Here is a 27403-nt window from a genome sequence, read left to right on the forward strand (position 1 = left end):
GAATGGGACAAATATATTTGTTTAATAGAGTAGTAATCATTGTAATGTAATGAATAAAAACAAATTTGTGTAAGTATATTTGTTATTTATATATATTTATTCGTTTATATATGTAATTTTAGTATGTATGTATATCAATAATTAGTAGTACCGCATTCGAGTATTCTGACACTTCCCTATGGTTGACTGGGAGAGAATGCTTTTAGTATTAAGTCCGCCATGTACACATATATGTACTAATGAATAAATGAATAAAGTCAATAAGAATAATAAAAAAAAAAAGTAATGATTACTTGCTCTATGGTAATCATTCAAGCAGTGCGAATCAACAGAATATTATTGATAGCCTTGGCAAATAATTATAGATAATATAAAATATGCCAAATAAATAATTTTTATTTATTTAATTCAATACATTACCTTGAACTGAGACACAATTACCCGAATGTGATCTTGTTATCGGTTAACGAGGGAGATAATTGAAGAGTATCTACGTAATATATGGGTAAACATCAAATGAAGTGTAAATTAAGTTATAAAACCTAAATTAGGTACAGGTAATAATTTTATATACTCCTTTTCAATAGTAATCATTTAAAAAAAAAAGTCAATCGATTGAATGTTTCGATTTATAACAAATTTCACTATTAATATATATTTTTTTAATGGATGACAATGTAATGGTAACCCCGCCCGCGCGGGGGGAAAGGGATTGTTAGTAATGGAGACTGAGAATCCCATTGCTAGCAATATACCCAAACTGGTCGACCTCCTCGCGGTTCCCCCTGGAAACTATCATGGTTAATTCCTGATGAATTCATCATGATGTGCTAACTGGCCTGTTTTCATTATCATCGATCACCCTTCACTAGTGCTCCGCCAGCGTATCCCGTTAGCGCAGGCGGGGTTACCATTCCGTTTTCACCCATCAATAAAAAAAAAAACCCCGCCCGCGCTATCGGTATACACCGACGAGGCACCAGTGGAAGATGATAGGTGAGAATGAATACAGGTCAGTTAGCCCACCATGATGAATTCGACAAGAATTAACCATGATGGTTTCCAGGGGGTTGAGGTCGGCCTGAGAGGGTACATTTCTAGCAATGGAGCTATTAGACCTCATTACTAACAATCCCTTCCCCCCCTCTACCACTATTAATATTAGTTTTATCTCGGTAATGAGGTCACAATCAGCCCGCCATAGACTGAGGTACCCCTCCATTCTCGTGAGTGTCGGAAGAGGCGACTAAGGGAATTTAATGGTCGAGGAATGGACAGCAGCGTCCCTTTTTTAAACGTCACCAAACAAATGGGACAGAGGTACCCAAGCAAATGACTTTTGTACAAAGTATATGATATGATATGAATATAGACTGCGGTGTTACAGCGTATGGAGGAATAACACCGTAAACCAGGAAAGGCAACGCATGAGAGATACTATAACGTCCTCAACACTGCCCATGCCTATACACGACAATTACTACTCTCTATCAGGTAGGCCATCAGCTTGACTGCAATTCTAAATTTCATAAAAAAAAAAAAAACAAAACAGAAAAAGACCTTATGTGATTAGTACTCACAGCCGTAAAAAAAAACACAAATTCAAAATGTTGCAATATTCAAATTCGATGACAGTTATCTGTCTTGTCACACATTGTCTATGTTTATAACAAATACTGGCATGTAAAACTTATTAACAGTAAAAAAAAAAAAATGTTTAGCAAATACGTGTGTACGTGTTGTTTACGCGAATTGTAGTGTTATATATTCATAATTTTTGTGTAACTACGTCAATCTTTGTTAATGGGTAATAATACTTATTTACATACAAAAATAGACTTGTATGTCACGACATGGAATAGGCTACCCCTTCTTTTCCCGTGGATGTCGTAACAGGGGACTTAGGAGGGCGAGCAAAGCCCCTCTTAAAACATCACCAAAACCCAAATTTTTATGGTCGAAGGATAGGTAGCAGCGTTCCTCCTGAAAGATCACTAAAAGCCTGACTGCGGTTGCTAACTCGGTTGCCAAGCGTGACAATTACTGGAAAAACCCCCGCAAAGGGGTTCAACAGTGGATAATTAACGTCTGGTACAAAAATATACAAATTAATTTGCAACTCCTAATTCCTAAAAGTAAACAAATTGGGTTCTTCAAAAAGGATTCAGTAAGGTTTCTTAAGGGTTGACAATGCGCACGTGACACTCCCGATATTGCAGTGTTACTACAGTAACCGTTTCCCAAACTAGTAAGATAATGTGTGCCACTTAAATAGGACGTCATATTTAAGTCATTTTATGATCGGTACAATGTTCGCAGAATATATACTAACTTTTATTTAAGATCAGTCATAGCTAAGACAACGATGGACGTCATGGCGATGTCATCTTTAGGTCTGTCAGGTACGTCTGTCCCTAGTTGTGATTAACTCTCCAACGACTTTTAGTACTGTGTCTTCTAATAATGTAAAGAGGAATGTTCCTCTATAAATTATCGGACATGTGTACATAATATAACTAATTGGCCAATCTCTTTTAATAATTCCTATGTGAAAAGTTTAAGCATCATTAGGCAGTCATGCAAGTTCACAAGTTAATTGCTAGCAATATATCCTGCTAGTTTAACCTCCACGTGGTATTTCCTAGAAGCCATCGTGCTGAATGCCTGGTATCACGTTAGGCCATCACGATAGGCTAACTGACCTGCCTTTTCATCCTCACCTATCACTGTTGCCCCGCCAGTGTATACCGTTATCGTGGACGGGGTTACCATTTCATTATCATCCATTAAAAAAATAGCAATACAGCTCGAAAAAATAACAATACATTTTACATTCATTCGCCTTAACGAATTGGAATTGTGAGTAGTATTTTTTTTTTTTATTTCTTATTGCATTCCATAATATAATTTGTAGATAACATTTCAATTATGGACCCTGTTGGGCACAGCGAGTTGGAGAGAATTACAATAAATAGGTAAGCACATAGGACACATGATACCCCGTAGGGGCACCATAATTTACGGAGAGAACCATCCACTCTTGATGACAGTTAAAATCACATAGTATTATTCAATTTAATTTATAATATTATATTATAAATAAAATTAAATAACACATATTAGCTACTCATCTGAAAAAAAATATTTAATGTATTTTATTTATTAGGTACATACTTTTTTAACTCAATTGCAAATTTTTTATGACTTTCTAAGTTTTCTATCTCTTTAGGTATTTTGTTATATATTTGGATTAACATTAATTTTGCACCTGATTTTTTTTTATACAACTTAGAATGGCAAACAAGCTGACGGCCCACCTGATGGCAAAATATGGTAAGTGGTAAACCCCCCGTTGCCATTCCTATAGTTACATGAGCAGTACCATGGACATAACAGAGTATACTGTTTCGCCCATGATACTCCCCATGACTCCCCATGATTCAAGTGACTGTAGTGTTGTTTTGTATGGATACTTTATTTTATTTTATTTAACAATATTGTGGTTTTGTATACAACATTACAATAGGGTCAAGGCAAAGGAGCTCGGTCGTGTCTTGATTACGTTTATGGCAGAATTTTCGATTACTAGCTGTTTAATACGGCTTTGTCCGCGTGTTTCAATGTAAAGTAGCCTGTGTGTTAAGTTAGAACATCTTTAGAAATTTTCATATTTATTTACTTATGTCCAGCAGTGGACGGATTATGGCTGAAGTGGTGACGATGATGATGATTTATTTATTTATTGAAACGTCGACAATATTACGAATACTATACTATATTATAAATTATTAATTTTATAGTAAGGAGGTCACAAAACTTATGGATTTTTCTTGGGTCGCGACATAAAAATACTCGTAGTTGGGAAACAATAGCGTAGACGCCCTTCATTAAAAAAGAAAAATACTAATAATAAAAAAATAATAATATGAACAAAAACAACAAACATCAAGATCTGCACACCTAAGTTGACGTCGTCCTTTTGGCTACTATCATTGAGGTTAAGCAATCTTGAGTGTGATCGTGACTTGGATGGGTGACCATATAGGGACATGTTAGTTCGAGACATTTCATCTCTATCTCCGATATCAATTCGCATAATAAATCGTAAACACTGAATAAAAATATGAAATTAAAAACACATAAGCATAATAGTACATGTAAAGCGAGAACAAACTTAACAATTGTTATTAAACAACAATTTTACATAACGTAAACTCGTAACATGCGCGGAGAGGAAAAATCTAAACAATTTACCGTATCGGTTGCTTTCATCGATTATTATAAACAAGAAAATCGATTGATAACAAATATCGGCGACACCGTACTTTATGTACACAAGTGATTATTTTATAAATATTACTTTAATGTAGGGTTTAAGTGAAGTCAGTGACTAATTTACTAGTTTTTTTTTTTAAATGGTTGATAATGGAATGGTAACCCCACCCGCGCTATTGGTATACACCGACGGGGCACCAGTGAAGAATGATAGGTGAGCATGAAGTAGGTCAGTTAGCCCATCGTGACGAATTCAACAAGAATTGTTCACAATGGTATCCAGGGGCAACCACGTGGAGGTCGACCTAATAAGCTATATTGCTAGCAATGGGGCTGTCAAACTCCATTGCTAACAATCCTTTTCCCCCTAATTACTAGTATTAGATCGTTGTCACATTATTTTTTAAAACACTGGGGTCAATGGGCTGGTCACATAGCTTGAAGAAGCGATAACTAATGGGGAAGAAAGGTTCTTGAGTGGCAACCCTGTACGGATAAACGCAGTGTAGGACGACTCCCACTAGGGTGACGATCGTAAATGCTTTGCAGGGAGTCAGTGGATACAGGTAGCTCAGGAACTCAGGACCTGCCACTAGTGCCCCGTTAACGTATACCGATAGCGCAGGCGGGCTTACCGTTCCATTTTAACCCTTAAAAAAAAACTGTCATTCTTACTACGTCGAGTACACACGATAAGATCGAACGAGATTCAGAAGAGAAGCGTGATTTTGAGCGTGATAGACACGCGCGGGTTGACGTCAAACAACCAGTGTTGCCATATCATTGAAAAAACAAATGCTAAAAGATTTAAAAAAGTTGCTATAGCGCTTCAGTTAATATGTAGAACTAAAAATATACTCATGCAATAGAATATTATATGATAATAACATCTTCAATAAAAAAATTCAAAACGATAACTTTAAACTTCCCATGTTAACAGTCAGACGCGCCATGTCAGTATGGGTAGGGCAGGACAGTAGCTATTTGATTTACTTGTAACCCATACATTAAATACGTGACGCAAAAACTTTGTAGCCCTTTTTACGAAAATTGCATACGAAAATTGCGCGAACGGAGGAGTATGAAATTTCGTTGTTATACACACAATACACACTTATAATTTTTTATATATTAAATAAATTAAAACATTAAATACTATTTTATGTGTAGATATTTAAAATATGAAATACAAAATAACTTTTGGTTTTGAAATAAATTAAAAAAAAAAAAACAGTATTTTAACTACTTCTATTTAAAATATAAATTACAAAATACAGTCAGGGTTCAGCCTCGTGATGATTACACCTGGAATTTAGAGAGTTCCCAAGAAGTCCACGTGGGGATCGACCTGACAGCGTATATTGCTAGCAATGGGACTGGTAGTCCCCACTAACATCATTTATTAGACGGTGTTTCTGTGATAACTTTTACAAAACTTGGTTACATTTTTGTTAAGTTCTGTTTACACAAACAACACGTTTTAATATCTATATATATTCTATTCTTAATTATTTTATATACTATATGATAATGAATTTCTAAATGACAATTTTTTTTTTCTTTATTTAAGGGAGTTTATTCTTATCTGAATATGTCACCTAAATGCTACCAACGTTCAATAATTGTGATCGGTTTTCATAAAATTTTAGTTTTGACATTTAATATTAATTTTATAGTATAAATTTGGATGTCTGGTTGTAATACAACAATTTATATAATTTAAAATATTTGTACCCTGGAAACAGTAGAACTTGATGGGAATTTATTTACTACTGTCATCTTGTTGTACTGTATTTTAACAAATATTAATATTATTATAGTGGCTGGCCTAATTCATTAACGGAATATGAATGGAATGGAATGAAATGAAATGTTGGAGATGATAATAGCTCGTAGGTAGCAATAAACATTGCAAATATAAGCATTATTATTATTTTTATAGCATTATCAACAAGTGCCACATTATCTATATTTACATAACAGCCCCATACTGAAGATAAGGTATACAAACAAAAACATCTGTAGGTATTATATATATATTAGTATTTATATTACACATTCATACTGTACAGCACTTATCACACTCTATAACATTACAGAGACCGCCATATTGTTTAATTTTATTATTGAATTGAGAGAGGCAAAAGGCCTATGCTGGTACAGCTTTATAGAGCATTGTTATTTTTTTAAGATAGGTAATTTAAGTGAAATTTAAGTGCTAGACAAAACAATGATAAAATTAATAATCTCTAAATTATAAATATAAACGATTTAAATTTTAAAATTAAAAAAAGCAACACGTTTTGCCGCCAATATATTTATGTGAACATTAATGTTTAAACATTCATATCACTTAGGTATTTTATATTTATACAGTTTATATTTAAATTTTTCGGCCTGTGGCCAAATAGCTAATAAAATAAATAAAAAAATCTTTAAATTAGCTAATGAATTAGTTCCAGTAAAATCTAATTTACTGCCGACAATCACCAAAAACTAGTTATTTATCTTTAAAACATTTTAAAAAACGGAAAATATTTTCCCGCCAAAATATTTAGACAAAAGTTAATGTTACAACGAGTCTTAATATGGAGACCATAAGTTATATTTTATCTATTTTTTTATATCTATATATTTATTTCCAAACTCAAAAATTTGCACAACAATATCCATAAATTTTTTTTATCAGACTAGCTATAACTCGCAGCTTTGATTGCCTGAATTAGTATATAAAGTATCCTACATCTTAAATCGGAATGGTTATGTTATTTTTTTTGTGTACTAAGTTTTATTCAAATTCTTTTTTTTTATAACACAAGGGGTAAACGAGCAAGCAACTCATATAATGGTAAGTGACTACCGCCCATGAGCACCCACCGCACCTGAGAAACTTGCAAGTGTTCTGCCGGCTTTTAAAAAGGATCATGCTCTTTTCTTAAAGGTTACGATATCGTAATTCCTTGATTAACTAACATCGAAACACCTTTATAAACTTTCAGATATATATTTTAATTTGAAAGTAAAATAAACATATATAAACAATTATGAAGTACCTCGTTCGTGATTCACTGTTCATCCCAAAGGTCGACTGGTAGAGAATGCTACTAGCATTAAGTCCGTCTTTTGTACCATAATTTCTTTATAGTCATTAAAGTTATTTAAATAAACAAATAAAGGTAAATAATAAAATTTATTCGATACTGTTTATTTACTGATTGACTTATTACATATTTATCTTCTACAATGTTTTCATACTTATGATTTAGAACGGTAAACATGTTGACTGTCGACCCGACGAAATGTGGTTAGCGTCGCTTATGTTATAGGTGTAAACAGTATATCAGTTAATATCTACCTAACTAATACCTACTAATTTAATTGTTACATCAAGACTGTCCAACCACAAATACAAGTGTTTCTCGTATAGTCATAGAAAAGAGAACAAATACATCAATGTACCCAAAATATTACCCTGCGCTACTCCAAATTTATATACTTTCAACCGAGCGTAATATTGAAATCCAAATTATCGATTTAATCCAGAGAAAGGCATGGGTGGTATCATGGGCGAAACAGTATACTCTGTTATGCCCATGGTACTGCTCATGTCTATAGGCGACGGTTACCACTTTCCATCAGGTGGGCCGTCAGCTTGTTTGCCATTCTAAGTTGCATAAAAAAAAACTTATTTTTACGGTTGATTAGTAGAAAATGTCTATAGCATTAAGTTCGCCTTTTGTATCACATTGTATTGGCCGATAAGGTTTAAATAAATAAATAATTAACTTCTGCCGCCAAGTTCTGTCCGAGTTTAAACTGAAATGTGTAGCAAGACCATAAATTTAAATGAGCAAAGATGACGCAAATATATAATATAAGAATTTACCGCGAATATAAAAATAAACCACTTAAATAATCCTGCAGATTACAAACCCTTTCAAAATTATCATTTGACCCTTACTATATAATAATGCTCTTTTATGGTAATTAACGCTCCTTTCCACTCAGGGTTTGCTGGAAGAGAACTATTGTAGAGCTAAGTTCGCTCTGTTATACACCTTTATTTAATACTAACGGCCCGTCCCCGGCTTCGCACGGGTGGACATTTTTACATTTTAAAAAGTGGCCATTAAGACTGCACACGCGACGGAAGCTTAAAAATGGAATAACTTCTCCCGTTTTCTTAACATTTCCCTTTCCTGCTCTGCTCCTTTTAGTCGTAGCGTGATAAAAAGTATGCTATAACCTGCCCAGGAGTGTGAAGAATAATTGTACCAAGTTTCGTTAATATCCGTCGAGTAATTTTTGTTTCTATAACGAACATACAGACAGACAGACAGACAGACAGACAAATATTTTACTGATTGCATTTTTGGCATCAGTATCGATCACTAATCACCCCCTGATAGTTATTTTGGAAATATATTTCATATACAGAATTGACCTCTCTAGAGATTTATTATAAGTATAGATAAAATATAACAATGTATTTTTTTGTGTACAATAAAAATTAATAAATATATTCCATTTTAGAATTAAAAATCTTAATAACATAGTCAAAAGAGCGTGATTTATTGAGATGGATAGAGTACAAAAGGTTCTTAATCCTTAATTAATTAACGCACAATTAAAGTACACGCAGTGGTGACGACTATTTAAATCTACGTACATACATACATACATATCTGTCATGCATGTCTCCCATTAGGGTAGGCAGAAACAATGGAACGCCAAATGCTTCAATTCAAACAAACCTCTTTCGCTTCTTCCACATTCATCAATCTACGTTTCGGAATAAAATCTAACAACAATAATCAGGAGGGAAAGGGATTTTTTTAATGGATGATAATGGAATGGTAACCCCACCCGCGCTATCGGTATACACCGGCGGGGCACCAGTGAACGATGATAGGTGAGGATGTTAGTTGGTCAGTTAGCCTATCGTGACGAATTCAACAAAAATTGTTCACGATGGTTTCCAGGGGGAACCACGTGGAGGTCGACTTAATAGGGCATATTGCTAGCAATGGGGCTGTCAAACTCCATTGCTAACAGTCCCTTTCCCTCCGGAGGGAAAGGGATTGTTAATAATGAGGTAATTCCCCATTTCTAATAATATATCCTGTCAGGTTAACCTCCACGTGGTCCCTCCAGAAAACCATCGTGGTTAATTACTGGTGAATAGGTCACAGTGGCCTATTCGAGCTAAATTTAATCTATCTTTATGCACTGGTATTCCGCCAGTGTATACCGATAGGTGCCATTTCATTTTCAACCGATTTCAAAGAAACAGGCTCTCAATTCGATTGTAATTTTTTTAAGGTTAATACCTCATAACTCTGACAGTTTTATGGTAATTAAATTTTTTTTTTAGATGAAACTATATGCCTACAGATTGGTCCCATAGACATTTTATCAAAAACGGTTCACCAATTTAATTTTTAAATCAAAATAACTGGTTTTGTTTCTATTGAAGTTGGTTTTTTATGGGGTACAATCTTTAATTGTCCTTATTAAAAAAAAAAAGTACATTAATTAAGGTAACAAAAAATATACTTTACAGAAATTGCACAATCGCATCCCATCTACAGCACCGCCATTATTCCTACTCATCTCCTATTCTGCCTTCCACTGAAGGGTGGTGGAGTATCAAAATATGTTTTTCTCGAAAAATCCAAGTCATCAAATAAGATTGCTTCGTCGAAAATATTCATTGAAACTGTTTTTATTACATCAAAGCCTTCTTTATAGAAACGAAAATTACACCATAATTATATTTTTGTATTCAATTTAATTAGTTTTAATAACTATTTGTAACGAGTAATACATATGATCTCATGACCTATATACTCATATATATAGTTATAACTAAGGGCCGGTAATATATAGCAATATCTATTTATATATTTTACTTACAATATCTATATATTGGTCCAATAACGAATATGTTAAATGTCTGTCGTCCAATATTTAATGTCAAAATGAAGAATCCAATCGAAACTGATATAGACATCCAACCGGTACGGGCGATATTTATTTATTTATTTAACTCTTTATTGCACCATAAATAAAAATATACAATGACAAGTGAATAATTCAAGTGAAATATAGTAACATAAATATAGATTGAAATATACACATAAAGGTACAAAAGGCGGTCTTATCGCTAGGGCAATCTCTTACAGACAACCTTTGGTTAAAGGAGAACAGATAGAAATGAGTAGGTGACGCAAGAGTGAATTAATAATTTTTCGTGCATAAAATACAAAAACCTGTAATGCACAAAAATATCAATTGCAGATAGTTTCAAAATGGGTGATGACTTTTTTCGCTATTGATGGTCAAAAGAATCCAATATATAGATTGGAGTAGTATCAATATTACCCAACTCTACCCATATCCAGATATTTCAGACAGTTTTTTAACCAAGATATTGGGAACGATAATAATAACAAACCTAAAAAAAGAGAAGTATCCAGACTCACGACGTGACCGAAATGTGGTAGGTGACATCCTTCGAAATCATACGCATTTTTTTTTATACCACGAATGTGGCATACAAGCATACAGTTCGTCTGTTGGTAAACAGTCACTGTAGCCTATAAATAGCCTGCCATACTATTCTGCCAATGAACGGTTTTATCTTAACTAGCTAAACTCAGGAATAACACCTCAGACGGTTGGGTTTCCGAAGCAGTTCTCTTGCAAAGGGGTTTTTTTATGAGTAAAAGTGGATTGATAACCCCGCCTGTGTTGTCGCTATACACTGGCGGGGCACCAGTAAAAGATGATAGGAGAGGATGAAATCAGACCATATTGGCTCATCAAGCCGAATTCTACAAATATAAACCACGATAGTTGCCAAGACGAACCGCGTGGAGATCAGCCTGATAGGGTATATTGCTAGCAATGGAAACTTTCAGATCAAATTATTAACAGTCCCTTTCCTTCCCAACTGCAGAGGACTGTACTTTCGAATATTGGCCAAATAGTTTTCCAGTTTCTCTCCCTGAAGTTCTGAACACTGGCTGACTGGCTGGTGTGGACTAGTTTACCATCTCTCCTCCTCAGAGGAAAGGAATTGTCAGTAATGATGTCTAATAACCCTATTAATAGTAATCGACCTCCAAGCGGTCCCCCTAGAAACCATCGTGGAGAATTCTTGTGGATGGATGGTTGTTTCGATGGGCTAACTAACCTGCTTTTGTCTTCATGGATTATCTTTTTTATTTATATCACTGAGGTGGCAAACAAGGCATACGGCCCACCTGATGGTAAGTGGTTACCGTAGGCTACGGTGCTCCGTCAGTGTATACCGATAACCAGACAAGGTTACAATTCAATCAAAAAAAAATCCCGGTTACACGGATGAAGTCACGGGTAAAAGCTAGTAAGAAAAATTCTTAAAACAACTCACCGATTCATCTATGTGGCGAACACCATCTTCATCACGTTGGAGACACATCCAGATATCACGATCGTGTTTAGACAGTTTTATATTTCACAGGAACATTAGCGGTGGAAATAGTTCAGTACCAAATGCAATGCCTAGCGGCACTCCGCTATCGCGTTCTTGCTTCGACTGAAGCAATATAACACCTGATGTTTTGAATACAATTCTGAAACAGAAAAAAAAACAATAATAAATCCAGGAGTCAACTATATTTGTGTTTATTTCTAGAAGGTTCCGTGACCGTATATAATTATGTAGGGTTTTTAATGGATGATAATGGAAAATGGTAACCCCGCCTACGCTAACGGTATACGCTGGCGGGGCACCAGTGAAGGATGATAGGTGAGAATGAAAAGGCAGATCAGATATCCGTCGTGATAAATACACCTAGAGTGCAGTACGATGGTTTCAAGGGGGACCACGTGGAGATCGACCTGACAGGGTATATTGCTAGCAATGAGACTAGTAGTCCGGAAGGAGACTTTGTACAAAAGTCGATTGCGGTCGAGAGGTAGCGTATCCCGTTAGCGCAGGCGGGGTTACCATTCCATTTTCATCCACCAAAAAAAAAATCATCCGGTTGCACCCCCGCAGCATTTACTGATACCATTGGAAGTTACCATTCCATTAAAAAAGTCAATAATAATTAATAACGGTACCTTCCCACCTTTTAAACATTCACATAACTTCACGACCATTATATGCAATATGTGCGCTTATGTGATGTTTATAAAAACATAGTGCTGACTCAATACAATCAACAGTAAACTAAATGGTGGTTTGGCGGTCACCTGATATCTCCTAAACATGATCGTGTCAGTTACTAAAACATTGACTCATGCTTTATTGCATAGTTTTAAATGTTAACAAACTATATTTATTTTTTATTACGTCGACAGAATTTTAATGAAATAATATTATAATAAAAATTATTCGAATCAAAAATAATAAGAGGATTTAAATAATATGTTATAAAATATATATATATATATATATATATATATATATATATATATATATATATATATATATATATATATATATATATATATATAATATCTTATAGGTATAGGTCCAACAGTGGGATGTTAAATTATAGTTAAGTAAGGAAAATAAGCTTTTAATTAATGAATGATAATGGAATGGTATCCACTCCTGCGCTAACGGTATACGCTGGCGGAGCACCAGTGAGGGATGGCAAGAGAGGACGAAGAGGCAGATAAAATATTCCATCGTGATGTGTACACCTGCACGATAGTCTCCAGGAGGACCACGTGAAAGTCGACCTAAAGCTGTGTTTTTTTAAACATTCACATAACTTCACGACCATTATATGCAATATGTGCGCTTATGTGATGTTTATAAAAACATAGTGCTGACTCAATACAATCAACAGTAAACTAAATGGTGGTTTGGCGGTCACCTGATATCTCCTAAACATGATCGTGTCAGTTACTAAAACATTGACTCATGCTTTATTGCATAGTTTTAAATGTTAACAAACTATATTTATTTTTTATTACGTCGACAGAATTTTAATGAAATAATATTATAATAAAAATTATTCGAATCAAAAATAATAAGAGGATTTAAATAATATGTTATATATATATATATATATATATATATATATATATATATATATATATATATATATATATATATATATATATATATATATATATATATATAATATCTTATAGGTGTAGGTCCGACAGTGGGATGTTAAATTATAGTTAAGTAAGGAAAATAAGCTTTTAATTAATGAATGATAATGGAATGGTATCCACTCCTGCGCTAACGGTATACGCTGGCGGAGCACCAGTGAGGGATGGCAAGAGAGGACGAAGAGGCAGATAAAATATTCCATCGTGATGTGTACACCTGCACGATAGTCTCCAGAAGGACCACGTGAAAGTCGACCTAAAGCTGTGTTTTCGTTTGAATGGAGGGATTTTTGTATTAGCCATTAACTGTATACTGCTGACCATAGCCTTTCCCATAAGGAGGGTTTTGCCACTTAGCAGGCGGATTAGCAACCGTAGTTAGGCTTTGATGATGTTTTAAGAGGGACGCTGCTGTTTATTCCTCGACCATTAAGTTTCTTTAGTCGTGAATTAGCAATTTTAGTAATTTTTAATTCACGAATTTTCTAACCTAATATTCTATAGCAAAAAGAGGGGGAGGGTTTCTTATTAATGCGGATTATCAATCCCATTGCTAGGAATATAGTTTTTTTTTTTTTTTAATGGATGATAATGAAGTGGTAACCCCACCTGCGCTAACTGTATACACTGGCAGGACGCCAGTGAGGGATGATAAAGCATGTCAGTTAGCCCATCGTGACGAATTAAACGATAAATTAGTAACGATGGTTTCCAGGGGAACTCACGCAGAGGTGGAACTGATAGGGTATATTGATAGCAATGGGGACTAACCTCCCCATTACTAACAATCCCTTCCCCCCGATATACCTTGTTAGGTCGACCTCCACATGGTTCCCCATGGGAAAGATCGTGCTGAATCGCAAGTATATTCATCACGATGGGCTAACTGACCTGCCTTGTCATTCTCATCTGTAATTTTTCACTGGTGCCCATTCCATTACCATCCATTAAAAAAAACGCGCACATGTCACGCCTGGTGTTCCAGGCTCCTATAGGCTATGGTGACCGTTTACCATCACACGGACAGTATGCTTGCTTGTTCATTTGTGGAATAAAAAAGAACTCTATTACAAACAATATATAAGACACATTTTTTTTACTATCAAATTATTATCAATATTTATAGATACTCTTTATTGTTTGTCTCAAAAGATTACAGTAGTAAACTTATTATAGACACAAACAATTACAAGAAATGATCACACAATATTGTACATAATATAATATTTATCAATTTTATTTTCTGCCAATCAATAGTGACTGTAATTAAAGACTATTTAGATATTGTACATCGTATAAATATTTCTATGGACAAAATCAAAAGAATTCAAATCCAATACCTAACTCTACTTAAGACATGCTGTCTCTACCATGTATTATCGGTAGTTATTTATATAAATTAGTCTATAATAAAACATTTATACAGATTTCACTATCAGGCATGATATGATTAGGTACATACACTTATGCACTACAATAAACATCTTGTTTATTATATTCTGCGAGCTGATAAAGTAATTGAATACATATTCGGTCAAAACTAGATATTTGCAATTTTCATTTATTAGTAACAGCGCCATCTATTATTAGTTTGATAAATTACGTTATCATTGCACGTACTTTGAATGTTCTAAACAACGCCATCTAGTGAACATAACCTGTAGCTATTTTTTTTCGAAAACGTCATGCCTGTTGCATACAGTCAGCCAATTGTTTACACAATACAAAAGACCCCTTGTTTGTTTTTCGCTAGACGTTTCCTGGTTTGTTTTGTGTGTGAACACGTGTATGTGTGTGTGTCTGTTTTCACAGCCGGCCGTATAGAGGACGGTACACAAAATGTTGTTGTTTGCACGAGTCGAGTCGGTAATAAATTCAGAGTTGAAATATTCTCGTTATAGGTAGGTAGATATGGATATAGAGTAATAAGTAGGATCGATTGATATTTTACTTTGTTACGTCACTCCGACAAATCTGTCTTATCTATTAAGTAACACATACGTCACTTTAACAAAGAAAAACGTCTTACCTCCTAAGTATTATTTTATATTTTTTTTTAATGGGTGATAATGGTACGGTAACCTCGTCTGCGCTATCGGTATACACTGGCGGGGCACCAGTGATAGATGGCTGATAAAGATGAAAGCAGGTCAGTTAGCCCATCCTGACGAATTCAACTAGAATAAGCCACGATCATTTCCAGGGACCACGTGAAGGTCGACCTGACCCCTGTCAGCAGGGTATATTGCTAGTAATGATGCTATTTGACCCTATCATTGACTTGTCTGTTTACAGACACGCTATGCAGATTGTACAGTGAGGAATCGGAATCCATAAAACAACTTATATGCAACTGTAATTCGTTGGCAAGTATGCGTATGAAGTTAATGAGATGGCTTTTTTTAATGGGTGAAAATGGAATGGTAACCCCGCCGCGCCATCGGTATACACCGACGAAGCGCCAGTGGAAAATGATAGGTAAGAATGAATGCAGGCCAGGCCATCAGTTGGCCCACCATGATGAGTTCGATAAGAATTAAACATGATGGTTTCCAGGGCAAACCACGTGGAGGTCGACCTGAGAGGATATATTGCTAGTAATAGGAATATTAGACCCCATTACTAACAATCCCTTTCCCCCAATGAGATGGCTTAACCTAGGGTTGTCATCCGTCCGGGTTTCCCCGGATTTGTCCTAGTTTAGAGAGCATTCGGGGAGCGTCCCGGCGGGGCTAGTTCGAATTTAAAAATTTAAAGTCTTGGACCGCTCGCAACACACGCATTGTGTGTGTTTTTACAGCATGTTTAAAAAGTTCTGGGCTCTAAAATCCGGGGTTTTAACGGGTCTTGTCCTGGTTGCCAAATTTTAAAGATGGCAACCCTGGATTAACCAGATTCACAAGACTATAGATATTTTAAACTGCAGAATACCGTAAAGGTAATACACAAGATATATAAAATGATAGTATAATACTGGAAGAAGCACAAAAGATCTCAATGGAGATCAAGATTCAACGGCTTAATTGACCCCATACGCGAATAAAAGGTATTAATTGGGTAAATAAACGCATCATATTTTTAATCCAATTAAAAAAAAACAGAAGTCATTTTCAAATTCACCTTAGAAATATTTTAAAGCGATTTAAAAATATAGGCATTTTTGATTATTCGGAACCAAGTTTGATTTTTATTTTTAGAAAAAATAGTCCCTATTGTATCAAAATCTATGATACAAAATTATTTGCATCGTTTTAATACAAATGTTGGGACACTTGATACGACATGACGAACTTATGAACATTATAATAGAAGGTAAGATAGAAGGAAGGAAGGGAAGAGGGAGACCGAGACATAGTTACATCAGGCAGATCAAGGAAGGAGTTGGTGTCGTGTCGTATCAAGAGGTGAAGAGACTCGCTGAAAATCGTAGTGAGTGGCAAGAGCTGCACCGACAGGAGCGAAGCGCTTAAATAGGATAGATAGATAGTTTTAATACAGTAATTAAAATAAATTTAAAATAAGGTGTATTGGAAAGAAAAACCCCTTTTATAGGATAAGTCAGCCATTGTATCCTATAATTTAAGACTTGACAGTACAGTAACATGTTACAAACAAACTCTTGTACTGTGTGGAGTACAGGCCACATATATTATTTATAGCTATATATTATTATTTACCAAATTCGAAATTGACACGCATATCTATTGTTTCCTTTTGGCTTGCCTTCACGGCCCTAGTCTTCTAAGTTCCTTTGACTATTATATACATATTTCCAATTTCCATTCCTGGTTTCCTTTGTCGCCCACATATTTTGGTCCTTCTCGGTTTGAATATCAGCACCAGTTTCCTCATTTATCAAATTTATTATTTTTCTCAAAATTATGATCACAAGATCGAAGGCGGCGATGAGGGAAACCCAGGCCGAAGGTCAACAGTTTCATCTAGGTAGTGTTATAAATGGTGAAAATGTTCGGTCACGACATTCCCGGAGTCGGTGCCAAGCGCTATCAGTTCCGTTACCGCCCGATCCAGATTTTGACCCGTCGGAATCGTTCTATCATCAGCAAGAGGTTGGCTCATTGAATAATGCAGCGCTTGTATCGCCGTCGAGGGGTAGGCTGTCAGGAGCACAGCAGTTACCTGGCTCGGAGTGCGGTCAAGGATGCTTTTCGAGGAGTCCGGTTAGTGAGCATCGTAACGACGATACGCGTCACGTATTTCCACCGGGACCAACTGTGCAGGTGAGTGAACTAGGTCGTTTGGCAGATGCTATTTTCCCTTAGCTAAGAAATCGCTCTTCATTTGATGACCTTGCCACCTTCAGTGGTAACGTTCATGAGTGGTTATTGTTCAAAAAGAGTTACGACGATAGCAAATCCTATTTTACACCTCACGAAAATATGTCTAGGCTACGCAATGCATTACGTGGTAATGCTCGAGAGGCAGTCTCGGTGTTATTACTTACCTCTTCATGTCCAGAGGATGTAATGCAAGCTCTTGAACTACGTTTTGCTCGACCTGAGCAAATTATTTTGTCGGAGATATCCGCAGTTCGAGCCCTACCTAAGTTGGGTAGACAGCCTAATGATATTTTCACTTTAGCCACAAAAGTAAAAAGCAGTGTAAATGTAATAAATTTATTAGGTCATAGAGAATACATTTATTCACCTGAATTATTACACAACGTTATTTCTAAATTAACACCTTTATTATATGACAAATGGTGTGACTTCGCTCAGGCACACCATACACCCGGTCAACCACAGCTCGAGTTCCTTGCTGAATTTTTATTGCAGGAGGCCAATAAACAAGCACGTTTTGGGCTGCCATATGAGGCGGTAAATGTCCCATCTCATACAGAGGTCGAGGGAGCCACCACGTTCGCACGATTGTACGACGTGCATATCGCTTCGCGCCTTCAAGATATACAGGCATACTGCCAATGCATCTGTGCCACTTCAAATAAAATCGCCTATATCCTGTGCATTTTGTTCTGGTCCACATAGTATAAAGACCTGTTTCAAATTCTTAGCTCTTGCAGTTGACGAACGTATCACTTGGGTGAAACAAGAAAAACTTTGTCCGAGGTGTTTAAAGAGAGGTAAGCATAGTTGGAGATTTTGTAAAGCTCGACAATGTGATATTTGTAAACAAAACCATCATAAATTTTTATTCAGAAAATAGTTCAAATATTTCAAATTTACATAATACAAATATTGACACTGTCACTTGTCAAAACGAAAATATAAATTCTTCTTCTGATAATAAATTAGTTCCGAGTACGAGTACTAGCAATGCGGTATCATTTTCAAATAAAGAAGTGCAAAGAGATCGGATACTTTTAAAAATTTTACCTGTTATATTATCTGGTCCAACTGCCGATATCGAAACTTTTGCACTTTTAGACGATGGTTCTTCCGTTTCAATAATTGATGCCGACTTAGCGAAACAGTTAGGTCTTAGTGGACCTCAACAAAACATGAACATCACAGACTGTTGTTGGTACTCGTAGTGTCACCACTAGTTTAGTAGATTTTAATATTAAGGGTCATTGCTCTGAGGTTCATACTATTAAGGAGCACGAGCTGTACCTGATTTAACATTAGCGTCTCAATCGGTTTCTGCTAATGAGTTGTTACCTTTAGAACATTTGTGTGATCTTATTGACGTTCTTTCATACTCTAATGCGACTCCAAAGCTTCTTATAGGCTTGAGTGACTGGCATTTATTAATTGCCAAAGAGAATCCATCTTTGCTCGTTCCCAACCTGGACATTGGGTGTTGTATGGATTGAAGATCACTAAACCGATTCAGTTCATTAATCATTGTGTATTTTCTGAAACGGAAAATGATCTTGATACGTTGATTCGAGATTATTATAGATTAGACGCAATAGGTTTAAAACTACGTGAACCACCGCTGCTGAGACAAGAGCGATTCAAATTCTAGACAAGACTATACAGCGTCTTCCGAATGGTCGTTTTGAGGTAGGTTTACCATGGCGTTATGATTCACCAATTATGCCGAATAGTTATAATCATGCTTTGTCAAGATTGAATGATTTAAATAAACGATTCAAGGGGACCCTAATTATCAGTTATTTATAAAGAAAACATTGAAGCTTATGTCAAAAAAGGATATGCGGGCATAGTAACGATTTTGATGAGTTTTGTGTAAGCGTTGGCTCATTTCGGTGTGACGAATCCCAATAAGCCCGGGAAGCTGAGGATCGTTCACGATGCTTCTGCTAAATCCAACGGTGTCAGTTTAAATTCATTACTATTGCCAGGCCCAGATTTACTTCAATCTTTAATAGGTATTCTCATTAGATTTAGGGAAGGGCAGGTGGCGTTGTCAGGAGATATTAAAGAAATGTTTCCACAAATTAAAATTCGTGAAGCGGATCGCGACTGTCAACGCTACCTGTGGCAACCAGATGAACCTGATGGCCCAATCCGCGAGTTTAGGATGTCATCTCTTATTTTTGGTGCCGCGTCGTCTCCTTTCACTGCTATTTATGTAAAAAATAAGAATGCTAGGGATTTCGAAAAGCAATTTCCTGAGGCGGCTAAAGCTATTATTGAGGATCACTACATGGATGATTTTATTGGTAGTGTAGATGATATTGAAGTCGCTGCTCGTCTCGCTGGGGATATAGTAGATATTCACAGTAGATGCGGAATGCGTGCTTGGATATCAAACAAAGGCCTTTTGTTTAGTTCTAGTGTGTTGCGTAAAGATGGTGAAACTATAGAACCTTGACATAAACAAAGCAACTACCCGTGTTTTAGGCTTGTTTTGGAACCCTAAATGATTCAATAATTTAATGTCAATGTTCAACAGACTGTAATCATTTACACTAAACGCCAAGTTTTTAAAGGAACGTATTTTTGATCCATTAGGTTTTTTATGTCCATTTATCACACGGGCAAGATTTTATTTAAAACCGATTTGACTGGCTGGTGTCCCGCAAGTGAATGTGTCAATGGTTAGAGTTTATCATATCAATGAAATGTTACAGATCAGTATCAATTCCACGGTGTTATTCAAATTTTATCGGACAGTAGTCGGAGATACATTATATACCGGTCAAGCAATGCATGCGTTGCTTACTGGCGACACATATTGTGATGGTTCAGTAAAAGTCGCGTTTGTTATGAGTAAATCGAAACTTCTCTTGAATCAACAGTTCGATCTGGGGTGGAAACAAAATCTTGTCCAATTTAACCCCAAAAAGACACAATCTGCGCGCAGAGACAAAAAAAATCAATCTCCGTTACTATTGTCGTGATTCGCGCACTTTCGTGGATTCGTAGTGATAAAAAGTCGAGTCGGGTCGGAGAGATTTCAGAATTACCGCGCGAATGGCGTTGATATATCTTGCGACGTCCAGTTTCGCGTGGTCAGTCTGGTTGAGGATGGTTGAACGGACCGTCCCTTTTGATCCTGAAAGGAATGGAGTAGACTCAATAGGGTGAGACAAGTGTCATCAACTTCTTTGGCAGATTTTCGGCTTCATTTTAATGTTGTTGAAATTAGCTGGCTGCCTCTTAAGTCAGGCCAGATATGTTTTTACGTTCTCACCTGTGGGCAGATTAAGATCTGTAAATAATAATGATCATTTCCGTTAGACGTCCGCATTCAAAGTCGGGCGGGCTTGAATTATCGATAGTCAACGCATTTTCTGTCCGACTCGGCCCACTGAAACTGCGCAGAGATGTAAAATTGCAAATCTCCATGTGCATCTTCAGATGGCCGAATCTTCGTCTAGATGGGAGAGTATCTGCTACGGATCTCTGTTGATGTGATATCCTCCGATTTTGATTTTCACCACATCATCCACTTACTTATTCATTACTAAAGTTTCATCCCAATCAGACTGTTGTAAATGAGTTGGACGGATTTTTCTTCCACCGTGCGTTTTTCAAGGCACTTTCTTCCACGCACAACCATTCTTTGGAATCAACTTGCCAGCAGCAGATTCCGAACACCATCGACAACATAACCTTCAAAAAAGATTATTTTCCTTTATTGGAAAGGCACGAAAAAGCACATTGCGCTGCAATGTCTTTCCTGGTGTTGTGGGTGATCATGGGCGGCTGCTATAATGGCACTTACCATCAGGTGAGTACCAAAGAAGATTTTTTCTGATGCTCATTTGTCGGTGCCAGTCGTGAAATAAGCTGTAAAAAAAAAAAAAAAAAAAAACCGCATCATATTTTTAATCCATGGGTGGATGTTAAAAAAAAAAAAGAGAAGTCATTTTCAAGAGCAAATCATTTAGAAATATTTTAAAGCGATTTAAAAATATAGGCATTTTTGATTATTCGGAACCAAGTTTGATTTTTATTTTTAGAAATAATAGTCCCTATTGTATCAAAATCTAAGATACTAAATTATTTGTATCGTTTTATTACAAATGTTGGGACACTTGATACGACACGACGAACTTATGAACATTATAACAGAAGGTAAGACATAGTCTTGAAGGAAGGAGGGGAAAAGGCCGTATAACTAAAGTGTTTCCTGGAGATGGATAATTACATCAGGCAGATCAAGGGGGGTCGGTGTCGTGTAAACGTAGAGCACTGTGAAATAGTTTTTTGATTTAATATTTTTTGATATTTGTCTGGCAAGTATGCCTGTTCTCCACGAACGTTTGTTAGTACCGAGCCTACATAGGATAGATAGATAGTTCTAATACAGTATATTAAAATTAATTTATATATTATTATTTACCAAAAAAATTGATAGGATATCTATTGTTTCCTTTTGTTGCCTTATAATTTAAGTTCCTTTGACTATTATATAGTAAATATTTGTTACAAACAAACTTTGTCGCCCACATACTGTTTGTTTGAGGCGACTAAAGGAGGGCGAGCAATGGACAGCAGCGTCCCTCTTAAAACAACTCTAAAGCGTAACTGCGGTTGCCAATCCGCCTGTCAAGCGTGGCAACTGCTGCCAAAACCCCTCAAGAAGGAGGCTTATGTTTAGCAGTGGACAGTGGATTATTATTATTATTATTCTATGCTATTGACTAAAATATATATTAACCACATATTAAACATATAAGAATACAGTCGAATTATAAGTTAAAAATGATCGTCACGTTGGGATAAGGCGAACGAAGCCGCGACGCTAGTATAGTGCCAAGATAAATATATACTCTAAAACTAAACAAATAAAACAGAAAAATGTTCAACCGTCCCAGTTACAGATATATAAGCGGGCAGAACAAACAAACAAACATGAATACCCCAGGAAACACACATTCATATCGACATATAAAAAAAAATAATGTAAATAACAACGTGTGAATAGGATAGAGCAGGTAGAAATGGTATTTAAAAATAAAATTATTAGAATTTTAAAGATTAATTTTTGTCTGCTGCTTCGTATGTACGGATTTCATATCAACATTTTAAAGGTAAAAGCTTCAAGAACATAGCTGTGAAAATCGCATCCAATTTGGTGCAGTTGTGTTTTACTTGATGATGGAACAAATATACATAGATAGACAGATAAAAATGCTAAAATAAATATTATTTCAGCTTCTGTTATTGTTTAATTGTACTAATTTCCTTTCGTATATTTTTTCCCAAATAGGTATATCCTATATTAATACACAGACATGGTCTCTTTTCGATTTTATTGTATTAGTATAAAATTCATATAAGACCAACCTGTAGGTGCAGGGGGGAAATGGATTGTTAGTAATGGAGACTGAGAATCCTATTGCTAGCAATATACCCAACCAGGTCGACCTCCTCGCGATTCTCCCTGGAAACTATCATGGTTAATTCCTTATGAATTCATCATGGTGGGCTAACTGGCCTGTTTTCATTCTCATCTAACCGCGCCAACGTGTATCGGTATACACCCATAAAAAAATATGGATGGGGCACCAGTGAAGGATGATAGGTGAGGATGAAGCATGTTTTCATGTTAATTTAAATTAAATTAAGTCCTACCTGAATCGTGACGAATTCAACGCTGAAGAATTTCATCACGATGGTTTCCTGTACGTGTTATTTTACTCTGTATGAACCATTTTTATAAGTATAGCAATGTTTACCGAATAAACTATTATATGTTTATTTATTATTATAAACGAAATTTGATGAGATTTCCCCTCCCATGGGGATAATAAAAATCTCCCATAGCGTAACACCTTCACATGTTTTTTAATGGATGATAATGTAATGGTAACCCCACCCGCGCTATCGGTATACACCTACGGGGCACCAGTAAAGGATGATAGGTGAGGATGAAAGCAGATCATTTAGCCCATCGTGACGAATTCCATTGCTAACAGTCGACCTAATAAGGCATATTGCTAGCAATGGGGCTGTCAAACTCCATTGCTAACAATCCCTTTCCCACCTTCTCATGTTATTTTACTCTGTATGAACCATTTTTGTAAAAGTAACAATATTTGCTGAATAAACTATTATTTATTTATTCATTATTATAAACGAAATTTGATGAGATTTCCCCTTCCATGGGAGGCAATAAAAATCTCCCACAACTTAATGTAAAACATAAACCGAGAGTTTGTAATGTAAATAGGAGTAAAATTTAAACGCCTTTTGCATACTATACAAGATAATCTGTGAGTTAACAATTAAGAATTCACATGCACATGTTAATTTGTGTGTGTGTGTTTGTGTACACGTAAACAGATATACAAAGAAAGTCGGTTCCCATCGTTCAATTGTTCCCTATTGCCCGCTCGGTGTAACAAAACAATATCAACTAAATTGCGTAAGTTATTCACATAATATCATATAAGTACACAGGATCAAAGCTACGCCATTCTATTAATTTCTATTATCGTGCTTTTTATTACACATATTTTTTTTTTATACAACTTTGAATGGCAAACAAGCTGACGGCCCACCTGATGAAAAGTGGTAACCGTCGCCTATAGACATGAGCAGTGCCATGGACATAACAGAGTATACTGTTTCGCCCATGATACCCCCCATGCGTTGCCATTCCTGAGGACTCAGATGTTATTCCTCTGTACCCTGTCAATTCACGCCATATCCCACCCTTCAAACCGAAACACAGCCATGCAAACACAACTGCTTCACGGTAGAAACACGAATAAGACAGAGGTACCCAAGCAAGCGACTTTTGTACAAAGTCTCCCTCTGGTCTTACAAATGCGAGTGTAACCCTGGCTTTAAACTGATGGCTGATGGCAGAAATTGTATAGAAGTAAGTCATGTATTAATATTTATGACAAGTTTCTTAAATTATTTAAGTTTAATACCAAGTAAGTTAAATAATTTAAATGGTGAACGTGGAAAGTTGGTCGTGAAAAGGTTTATGTGTTTGTTGTAATGTTTTATGTATTTGTTGTTAAGCGTGTTGAGTCTCCCATCCGAGAAATAAGTATTGACGACCCGCACGCACGCTAAAGGTAAAGGAGTTAAGGGGCCGCCTGAAAATCAGCGCTGTATAGGTACATCTCGCTGGAGCTGTACATATATAGCAACAGCTGAAGCGGCTCCTATTGCCAGCAACATTGTTTTTTTTTTTTTTATTATTTTAGTTTTTTATTTTCTTAATACTGGTAATAAAGGTTATCTATCTATCTATCTTTAAGTTAACAAACAAACTCATTTTTACATTTCTAATATTTGTAAATGGATATTTCATTATCTAAGCAGCTCTTTAAGAAATCAGCCTTTTTAATTCTATTATTAATACGACACGACGAACTTATGAACATTATAATAGAAGGTAAGATAGAAGGAAGGAGGGGAAGAGGGATACCGAGACATAGTAATATCAGGCAAATCAAGGAAGGAGTTGGTGTCGTGTCGTATCAAGAGGTGAAGAGACTCGATGAAAATCGTAGTGAGTGGCAAGAGCTCCACCGACAAGAGCGCAGCTCTTAAATAGGATAGATAGATAGATTAACAATACCTTCGTTTCATCTATAAACTTCGTTAGCGACCCCATTGCTGACTACATATTATATCAGGTCCACCTTCACTCTATTTTTTTTTTTAATGAAAATGGAATGGTAACCCCGCCCGCGCTATCGGTATACACCGACGAGGCACCAGTGCAATATAATAGGTAAGAAGGAATACAAGTCAGTTGGCCCAGCATGATAAATTCGACAAGAATTAACCATGATGGTTTCCAGGGGGAACTGCGTGGATGTCGACCTGAGAGGGTATATTACTAGTAATGGGGCTATTAGACCTCATTACTAGCCTTTACTAGCCTTTCCCTCCACCTTCACCCTATTAGGTCGACCACCACGCGGCCTTCCTTGTAACCATCGTGGTTAATTCTTTCTAAATTTATCAGGATGGGCAAACCGATGTGCTCTCATCATCATCTAGGTATTACACCACCAGATTGGTACCCCGTCAGCCTATACCGTTAGCGCAGACACAGTTACCATTCTTTTTTTATTGTATCCACAAAAAAGCCGACTTCAATTGTGCCAAAAGCAGTTATTTTGATTTAAAACTAAACTACTGAACTCATTGTGACAAAATCTCTACGGGACCAATCTGTACTTTCAGATGAAAAACATTCCCAATCGGTTTACAACTAACGGACTTTGGAGGAGGATTGTTAATAATTGAGATTTTTAGCAATATACCCAATCGGGTTGATCTCCCCTTGTTCCCCTGAATTTCAAGTGTATTCATCACGATTGATTAATGGATGGGTCTTTTTATCCTCACCTATCATCATTCACTGATGCCCCGAAAGTGTATACCGATAGCGCAGGCGGGGTTATACCAGATATATATATATATATATATATATATATATATATATAGGTATATATATATATATATAAAATATCTATATATATATATATATATATATATATATATATATATATATATATATATATATATATATATATATATATATATATATATATATATATATATATATATATATATATATATATATATATATATATATATCTGGTATAACTCTGGTATATATATAAAATATCTGTTACTTCTACAAGCATTCACTGATTGCAGGGAGCGTTTACCTACAAACAAACAGACCGTACGAAGTGCCACCGTCACTAATATGAAAAAAAAAATACAAGGACGCCTGTTTATACTACTGTAAATATATAATATCATGCTAGTTACTATCAGCAAGTGCTTACGCTATGTAAACAACAATATTTATTGCGAATTTCATATCAAATGTGACGTGAACCTTATCATACGGACGTATGGATAAAAGTATGTTTAGTAGAGGTGCAATATCTATGTATTTTAGTTACAGTATCTATATATTGGCCAAATACAAGATATATTAAATATATGTTATCCAGAGGGAGACTTTACAAAAGTCGTTTGCTTGGATACCTCTGTCCCATTCGTGTTTCTACCGTGAAGTAGTTGTGTTTGCATGGCTGTGTGTTGGTTTGAAGGGTGGGCTATGGCAGTGAATTTATAGGGTACAGAGGAATAAGACTTGAGTCCTCAAGAATGACAACGCATGGGTGGTATCATGGGCGAAACAGTATAGTCTGTTATGTGCATGGTACTGCTCATGTCTATAGGCGACAGTTGCCACTTTCCATCAGGTGGGTCGTCAGCTTGTTTGCCATTCCAAGTTGCATAAAAAACATTCAATATATAATATCGAAGCGAAGAAACCGGAATGAATATAGATATCCGGTACTGGTATTAGCGATGTCGAAATGGGTGATGACTGAATGGTAATCCCGCCTGCGCTCGGTATACGCGCTGGCGGGACACCAGTTTTTTTTAATGGATGATAATGGAATGGTAACCCCGCCTGCGGTGTCAGTATACACTGGTGCCCACCAGTGAGAGATGACAGGTGAAGATGAAGCAGATCAATTAGCCCATCGTGATGAATATCCCTCGGATTTTTTTTTTTATATCACAAAGGTGACAAACATACAGCCCGTTTAATGATAAATGGTTACTGTAAGCTAAGGACGCCTGTAAACAGAGAGCTCATTCCACTGCCT

The 27403-nt window shown here is 36.0% G+C and overlaps 1 protein-coding gene across 2 annotated transcripts in view; it reads right to left on the minus strand.

Moving 5' to 3' along the window:
* LOC113519389 (forkhead box protein P3) overlaps positions 1–27403 on the minus strand; it is a 122410-nt gene that overhangs the window by 62317 nt on the left and 32690 nt on the right. For both annotated transcript variants that reach the window (XM_052897157.1, XM_031909672.2), the window contains exon 2: positions 11693–11894. In XM_052897157.1, the coding sequence (XP_052753117.1) occupies positions 11693–11740 (48 nt within the window). In that variant the 5' untranslated portion in view covers positions 11741–11894. The remainder of the gene's footprint in view (positions 1–11692; positions 11895–27403) is intronic.

The sequence above is a fragment of the Galleria mellonella genome, unplaced genomic scaffold, assembly GCF_026898425.1.
Source record: "Galleria mellonella isolate WM207_F2 unplaced genomic scaffold, CSIRO_AGI_GalMel_v1 utg352, whole genome shotgun sequence".
In the NCBI taxonomy this organism is placed as follows: Eukaryota; Metazoa; Arthropoda; class Insecta; order Lepidoptera; family Pyralidae; genus Galleria; species Galleria mellonella.